Raw genomic sequence first — 8,174 nt, 5'->3', positions numbered from 1 at the left:
AGAGCCATTTCCCAAGAGCCAACCATTTTCTGAGCCAGTGAGCGCCCTATTTATCGCCCAAAGTCCCAGAATGCTGCTTAGCTCCACCCTTGGTTCCTCACAGTTCTCTCCCTGGTACTGCTGGGAGTTGTAGTTTCCAATCACTGGAGTAGGGTTGGGTGGAGTCCAGAAAGCTGGAGTAGGGGGTGGGGTCCACAAGACTCTGCAGAGTTCCTTTAGGATGCCCTTTCCCCTAACAAAAGGAAGATTTCCCAGCTATTCCTATGCTAAACCCAATTTCCTTTTTCTTCACAATTCACAATATAATTGGCTTCTCACCTATTTACTTTTCATTTTTTTTTCATGTGAAGTTTTGACTCCAGTCTATAAATGGCCCACGAAGACCAAAAAGCTCTGGGCTGATGTCAGGACAAGGAGGAGAGCCCAGAAGGCGGAAGGTGACCCTGACCATGCCCCAGGTGGGGCCAAAGGCTCTCATGTGTCCTGATGCCTCCAGCTTGTCTGCAGGTGACTTTACACTGAATTGCTGTGGCCAAAATAACTGGACAAGACATCTTAATGATTTATTTCATTTTACTTCCTTATATTCAGAGATTATATAGCTGTGCTGCCTACTTTCGAGCTTGGTTTGAGGTATTTTATTTTCTCTATTTCGTTTTTGTGCATATACCCTCAGGCCCCAACTCCCCTCACCCGTGAGGTGTATGGGTAGTAGAAGCAGGTGTAGGCCAAGACCCAGGATGAAAAAATTCACCAGAGAGTGACAGACAGACAGAACAGACAGAACTACTAAAATCCAGAGCTAAGGGGCGCAGAGGACGAGACAGGAGGGGTCATTCACACAGAGTGAGGGTCCCTCAGCTCCATGGAGTCCAGACATTGTGGCTGCTGGGAGATCCGTCTGGCTGTGTCCTGACTGATGATCTGGGTTGTCCTGACTGATGATCTGGGTTGTCCTGACTGATGATCTGGGTTGTCCTGAGGGCTCAGAGCGCTCAGGTCAGCTCAGTGCCCAGCTTCCCATGCAGTTCCGTCTGTTCCCTGCATCCACGGACACCTCCCACACTTCCCTGCTGGGCAAGGAATGGGGACTTAGGTTTTTAATGTAGCAGAAATGCTGAGACTCAGAGCACACGATAGATATCTTCATTTGATGTGCTGTGGTTGTTATTGAGTAGTTTAATTGGCATTTTCTTTGATTGATGAGTGAGTAACTTTTTCAAATGTTACTAGAACATTTTGAATACTTGTATCTTTTTTGTTCATTTCTCACAAAATATTTATAGTTTGCTGCCAACTGTCCTGGTGTCATTACTAAAATTAAAATGAAGCCTTCCATCCTTGCCCAACAGGCAAGTTCTGTATGACACCAAAAGTGTAAACAGCAAAAGGAAAGGAACATGCACACATCATCAGAGAAAGCTTCTGAGCATCTACAGAGACTGAATGGGAGCATCATACAGAAAAGAAAACGTCACAAAGGAAATTTAAGCTCCATGAAGCACATTGTGTACCCAGCACAAGCAATGATAATGGATTGTGATTATAGTGCATGTAACACATCAATTATTTTGGGGTATATATTCATAATCATTGAAAATACAAAATAAAAAAATTACATCCCTTGAAGAATGAAAGAAACAAGTTAATTATCTTAAAAATCATAACCAGCCAGAAGGAGGGTCCAGACCCGGTCATCAGAGTGTGATGCCCACAGAGACCAGCCCTGCGCCATGCACAGGAGCCCGACCCCGCAGCCCAGTGTGGACTGAGCAGGAACCTCCTCAGGTCTCTGCCAGCAGACACCTGAGGCAATGAAAACAGTGGACCTGGGGGACCTGAAAGGACAGTGGTGCCAGGCTTATGCCATGGTAGGAATGAGTCCTCATTACTCAACTCATATGTGTGCAGGACACGGGTGGAAGCAGAGAAAGGCGGGAACTGCGGGAATGGTGTGGAATGGGGGTATCGGGGGGTCAACAGAGATTGATGCCTGATGCATGTGGGGAGACCAAGCCATCCTGGTGACCCTCTCGGTCCCAGGGCCCACCCTGTTGTGAGTAGGACTCAATGTTCTAGCCTTGAAAACTCCTCCTTTCCACAAATCCCCTTCAGTTAACCCAATTCCCAAGTAGGTAGTAACACGGCTGAGAAATGAGGCAGCAGCAGGTGTCCTGGACTCACCCCATTTTCCCCTGAGCAGGGAGGACCAGACCCAAAGGCCTCAGCTGACAAACAGGGGCTCTGGGGCTCTGAGCTGGAAAGGGAGGGGCACGCCGCCCCCTGGTGGGGGACAGGGGCATTGCAGCCACCGCCCCAGGCACAGACACAAGCAGTCAGAGCTCTGTACAGGGGCTTTATTGGGGATAAAGGACGCTGGATGGGAGTTCAGAGCTCAGTTGTGAGCCATGATTTCCTCAATCCAGGGTATGAATGTAGGGACACGAGTGACCACAAAGGGCATCCTGGTGGGGTGGTTTTTAGCGAAAAAGGACAAGATGCCCACCAGGATCCAGGTTCCCCTCTTGCGGCAGACCAGGGAGCCACCAGAGTCGCCCTGTGGGAAGAAAAGGACCTGTCTGCACACTGACAGGGCTCAGAGCCCTGGGCGCCCCCAATGGAACTGTAATGAGTTGGCAAGAAATCCGGGGTAGGCCTGAATCCCAGACAGAGAAATTCTACTTCAGAGGAGGCCCCACTCTGCACAAAGGTGCTTGTGGGAAGGGGAGTGGAGAGTGGCTCCTGGGGTCTATAAAAAGGGGGTCTCCCTGCCAGCAAACCCTTCTGGGGGCTTCCCCTTGCCCAGCAGACACATTATGTGTACTGCAAGGGTCATGGTGGTGCCTGCTCTCAGGACAAACACCCCGGGACCAGGGTGGCTGGGTCTGGAGCCAGGAGGATTACACCAGCCTGGGGGCTGAGGGGGGGGTCGGAGCAGTACTTACACGGCTGAAGCTGACACCTTTGTACCCAGCACAGATCATGGAGTCGGTTTTGAAGGCAGGCCAAAACTTCCTACAGGTGGCAATGGGATGGAGGTACACAGTGGCCTGCTGCAGCACTACAGGGCGGCCTGTGCCTGTTAACAGAGGACCAGTGTGGGCCAGGGCCCTCATCCCTAGCCCACCCTGCTGGTGGGCCAGAGAGCTCATGCCAGAGGCCCTGTCGCCCTCTCTGAGTCATGACCAGCCCAGCACTCTGAGTCCTTAGAACCTCCAAGGGCCTTCGGGTCCCAGCCTGGGTCAGGCTGACTTTGTTCCAAGCACAGAAAAGAAACAGCCCTTCCTGCACAACCTGGGGTGGCCTCAGCCTACCTGGACCAGGGTGGGCATGAGGGAAGTGCTTCCCCCAAGGAAGGGGACTGGCCTCCTCCTGAGTGGACAATCACTCCAGTGGTGACAGGAGCGGTCTTCTCTGTTGCCCCTTCCTGCCTGCTCTATCCTGGCCAAGAAGGGGACTAGCCCAGGGGACGAGGCTGGGGACCGGCAGTCAGGGCTCTAGCAGCACAGTCACCAGAAAGCACCATGCGGAACACCAGCCAGGGCTGGACTCATCTGACCACCTAAGTCATGGTGGCCTGACCTGAGTCCGGACAGCAGAGTGAGTGGGGCAGGGCCCTCTGGGAATGGGCTGTGACTGTAGAACCTGACAGGTCAAAGACATCCTGACTTCGGGCCCAGGGGTTTCCTAGCTTGTCAGTAAGAGGCGGTTGTCGAGGTTCAGACACAGGACACTGCTCCAGTTCAGGGAAGCTCACAAAGAAGAGCCCTTGGGTCCTTCCTGCTGCTCTGTGTCCTGACAGGCAAGGCCATGGTCACTCACCATTGGGGTGCAGGTACCCCCAGCCCATAATTTTGCACCAGGTTCCAGAAGGGAAGTGGGCACCAACACTGGGCAGGAGAACAGGGGACACTGAGTGATGAAAACGAGCAGGCGTGTCCAGCTTCAGCAGGGCGATGTCACTGTAGACTGTGGTCAAGTCAAACTTGGGGTGTATGAAAACCTGAGGAAAGGACATGGATGAGGCAGTGAGACCATGAGTACTGGGCAGTAGTGCATGGAAAGAAAATGAAGAGACACCACAAAAGCCCATCTGTGGCTCTAATCCCCCATCGGAGTGTGTTCCCTGATCATGACCACAAACCCCCATCTGCTTCCAGGGTACGTCAGTGGGTCTGAAATACCTGGGCAATACTCAGAACTTCAACGAAATGGTCAGGGACATTTACATCAAAAAAACCAGTCACAACTCGGTCAGAAATCCTAGAAAGAGCAGGCCGTAAGGATTGAGGGGGAGACCACCACCCTCCCTTGCATAGGCTTTCCTGGGCCTCACGTGACATTGCAGTGGGCGGCGGTGATCACCCAGAACCTGTCGATCAGGGAGCCCCCACACTTGAAGCGTCCAGTGGAAGTCTGTAGGAGAAAGCGAAGGTATATACTGACAGAACTTCGGTCACAACTACTTGGGTACTGTCCTGAATTGTGAGGACTGTAACCCATCATGACCCCACTCAAGGGCACACCATGCTCACCGCCAGAGACACGTGCCAAGGCCAGGCACCAGGAAGGGCGTTGCTCCCATTGATGATCCTGGGTGTAATGACCAGCTCTGGGTCACTGGGAGGGGTCCCAGAACCTGGGGTTACAGGGTTTGGGGGGTAGGTGTATGCTAGTCAGTCTGCAGAAACCTTGTTACACCCTCAGCCAGCACAAGACCATTGCCTACTCCTTCCTGGCACCCTAAAACTAGACTGGAAGACACAACCCTACCTGCTGGCCTGTTACCCCCCAGGGATGCAGAGGGACAGGTGGTTCCATCCGGGTCCCCTTGATTAGAGGAGCAGAAACAGGGGGAGGAATTCCTACTGGAATCTCAGTCCCCTCTGACTGTCCCAGGCTCAATTTCATCAAGAAATGTGGAACAAACACTGCCACTCACTTACTCAAATTCATCAAAGATGTGTCTGGGAGGTACGGAAATTAACATAGTGAGCCACAAGGTCACATGAAACCCCACTCTGTCTAACAATCTCCTGGTGGGTGCGCCTCTACCATTTATATTCCTGAGTCCTCTGCCTTGATAGGACACCACCGTCAGCAAACACAGGAATAAAACAAACAAACAAAAAAGCAATAGGATTGTTCAGAAAGGGGAGGACACATGGGGCCCTTGACTTGTGCAGGACACATTTACTGGGTCACAACACAGGATTCCCAGCAGCTCCCAGAACTTGGCCACAGGAAAGAAGGGGAGCAGGGCCAGCCCCTTCGTTCAGCCAGGCTGCACACAGGTCTCTCAGGCCTTCCTCCATAGATAGCCCTTTGCCCTGGGGCCAGGGCCAGGTCACTACTAAAGCAGGTGACTCCAAACATGTCTTCTTCCTCATCTGTTCTGGTAAGAACAGAAAACCACCACAGGAGCTGTGAGCGGCGCCCCCTGCAGGCGCTTCATAGCAATGCAGGGGACTGGTAACCGCAGGGAGGGGCCTGAGGTCTCACCCCAGTGGGGACAGCAGCTGTGACAGGCACAAGGAGGGGGTACAGGGAGGGGCTCCCCCATGGAACCCACCATTCTGGGTGAGCCCCAGGGGGTAAGTGTGTGAAGCCTGAACAGAGTGACAGGCAGGGACTCAGCAGAGGCCCCTTCCCAGGGGAGGAGGGAGGGTAGGGGGCTCCTGAAACTGGTGAGGGTGTCAAAAAAACATAAAACAAAAATACAACCTGATTGGAGATCTGGGAATGTTAATATTTGCTAAATCCTGAGCTCAGTCCTTTTGTGTACATAATACGGTACTAGTTTTTCTCCATTTTACTGAGTTTGGAAAACACCATCTTCACTGTCAGCTATTAATAAATTCTCTGAGAGAAGTAATTCTGATGATCACCTGGGACAACACTAACGACACTATGACACAAATCTGAGCCAATTTTTGGGCTCCTTCCTCTGAGTCCGGGACATACTACCCTATACCTGCTATAGTTGTGAGGGCTGAGAAAGTCCCCAAGGTCCACTCTCCTCCTGCAAAGTCAGTGACTGTCTGCTCTGAAGTCATGGGGACAGGTGAGTGGTTCAAAATTGCCCTTGGTTAAACACAAGGCCTCACCCCTTGGAAAACCCCCATTTTCCAAGTGGGGCCTGATGTGAGCTGCTGGTATATCAAGGCCTTCCCCACTCTCTTCCCAGGCCTGGCTAATGCCTCAGGCCCCAACACTCACCTACGGAGACCCCGATGAGGGTGAAGCAGGAGAGGAGCCAGACGAAGGCCATGGTGCGTGGTCAGGGAAGTGTGTGCTGCCTGCCAGGGGGCTCCCTTTACACTGACTGGAAAAGTGAGGTCCTGCCCAGCCCCAGGGTCTTCCCTGACCTGAGGCCTCCCTCTGTTGCAGAAACCTGTCCTGGGCAAGTTTAGCCCCGGTCACCACAGCACCAGGGCAAAGGGCAGATGCCTCACTCAGTCATGCAGCAGCCTAGAAAACCCCTGGGGGAAGCTCCCAGCTGTGGGTCCCACAGGCCCTGGCGCCATCAGGGGACCAGCAGGTGCTCACAAAGACTCATCTAAGGGACCCTCACCCAGGCCCCCCAGAGTCTGCACCCAGGACTCCATTTCAACACAGACCCCAGAGCCAGGACCCCAGGCTGCTCCTCTACCTGCTCAGGGAAACTGCCTGAGGCCAGAGACTCACAGCAGGCCCAGCCCCTCAGGAATGTGCCTCTGAGCCAGCCCAGAGATGCAGCTCTGGAGCTCAGGAGGGCAAGTCAGGGGCTCACTGGCTAAACCCAATCCCTGCTTTCTTTATAATTAACAAAATTATTGACTAATCCTTATATAAACTGCAGTTCCTTTTCATGTGTAACTTTGGTCCTCCACATAAATGGCCCATTGAGCGCACAGGTCAGTACTGATTCAGGAACAAGGAGACGGACAGGGAAGTCAGCTGTAGCAATGTGTGTTTGGGAGGCCCCTGCTGAAAGAGGGACAGCAGGACCTCAGTGCCCAGGGCACAGGCCAGCCGGGGCACCCAGCCTGCTAAGGACACTGGCCAGGTACTTAGTCAGTCTCTCCCAGAGTCTTCACCCAGGCACATGACAGCCAGACCACTCAGGTCAGAGAGTGGTTTCATTTAACAATCATAGTCTCATTCAACAAACCAGGGAAAAACTAACAGTTACTGAGCCACAAGGGCCGTCTACCTACCTGAAGCAGTGATCAGTGTCCTCAACATCAATGGCCCCATATGGCGTCTTCCTGCACGAAGACCAGGATCATGCAGCAGCGAGACCACCAGCCACCCTCAGGCTCACAGAGACAACAGAAGCACAACAGAGACGCTCCCTGGAGCTGCCGAGAGGCCCCCGCAGCACCAGACAAGGGACGCTCCCAGCAGCCGCTGCAGGGCCAGACACCCACAGAGGCCTCACTCAGCTCAGCGAGGCCCCTGCTCAGGCCTCTGCCTCCCTGCCAGGCCACAGCAGCAGCAAGACTGGCAAAGGGCTTCAGGGCTCAGCCACTTGCAAAGTTTTGCTGTCAGGGGCTGACGGCTGGAAGCCTCTCCATGTCCCTCAGAGGCATGCAACAGTCTTCTGGAAGATGAGCATGGTAGGGGCAGGAATCGCTCATCTCGGAATCACTGAGGGGCTGAAGACACTGAGCCTGAACCCCTGAATCAGGAACGCTCAAGGTCAAGTGCTCCATCCAAGCAGTCATCCGGGTGCTGCTTCTAAGCCCTTATATTTCTATCAGAGTCTCCACCCCAAATGCAATAGTGTGTTCACATTCTCCATGGGGCCAGCCCCCCTCACTGACACCGCCCTCCAGGGGGCGCCACCGGCCACAGGTGACCTCAGTCCCTGGTTCCATCAGACACCTCCTGTGTGTGTCCTGCTGTCTGTGCAGTGAATTTTACAGCCAGAATATGGGGGGGTGGGTGTGTGTGTGGGGAAGACATTATGATGTTTTATATCATTTGTGTACTCTTTATATTCTGAATTTATATAATTGTGCTGCCTTTATTCATGCTTGGTTTGAAGTATTTTGTTTTCTAGAAAGGGAGGGGTACGCCGCCCCCTGGAGGGGGACAGGGGCACTGCAGCCGCCTCCCGAGTCACAGACACAAGCAGTTAGGGTCTGTGCAGGGGCTTTATTGGGGATCAAGGGTGCTGCCGTGGGAGT

At 53.2% G+C, this 8,174-nt stretch overlaps 1 protein-coding gene across 1 annotated transcript; it reads right to left on the bottom strand.

Moving 5' to 3' along the window:
• Positions 1-2,395: 2,395 nt before the first annotated feature.
• LOC101626436 (chymotrypsinogen B2-like) lies at positions 2,396-6,271 on the bottom strand. Its single transcript, XM_004690183.1, has 7 exons — positions 6,220-6,271; positions 4,536-4,639; positions 4,337-4,416; positions 4,185-4,263; positions 3,823-4,003; positions 2,946-3,079; positions 2,396-2,557 (listed from the first exon to the last, which is right to left on the bottom strand). Exons 1-7 carry the CDS (start codon positions 6,269-6,271, stop codon positions 2,396-2,398), a joined length of 792 nt encoding a protein of 263 aa, XP_004690240.1.
• Between the last annotated feature and the right edge of the window lie 1,903 nt (positions 6,272-8,174).

Source organism: Condylura cristata, unplaced genomic scaffold (genome assembly GCF_000260355.1).
Source record: "Condylura cristata isolate star-nosed mole 26May11 unplaced genomic scaffold, ConCri1.0 scaffold00028, whole genome shotgun sequence".
Lineage (NCBI taxonomy): Eukaryota > Metazoa > Chordata > Mammalia > Eulipotyphla > Talpidae > Condylura > Condylura cristata.
The sequence above is the reverse complement of the archived record's forward strand: the minus strand, read 5'-3'. Positions and strand labels throughout refer to the sequence as shown.

What these genes read in the sequence shown, in the direction of transcription:
- LOC101626436 (XM_004690183.1), bottom strand. Translation starts at nt 6,271, where the DNA reads ATGGCCTTCGTCTGGCTCCTCTCCTGCTTCACCCTCATCGGGGTCTCC. An exon ending in GCCGCCCACTGCAATGTCAC is followed by an intron (nt 4,264 to 4,336) that starts GTGAGGCCCAGG and finishes TGCTCTTTCTAG; the next exon opens with GATTTCTGACCGAGTTGTGA. An exon ending in GGGGTACCTGCACCCCAATG is followed by an intron (nt 3,080 to 3,822) that starts GTGAGTGACCAT and finishes CTCTGTTAACAG; the next exon opens with GCACAGGCCGCCCTGTAGTG.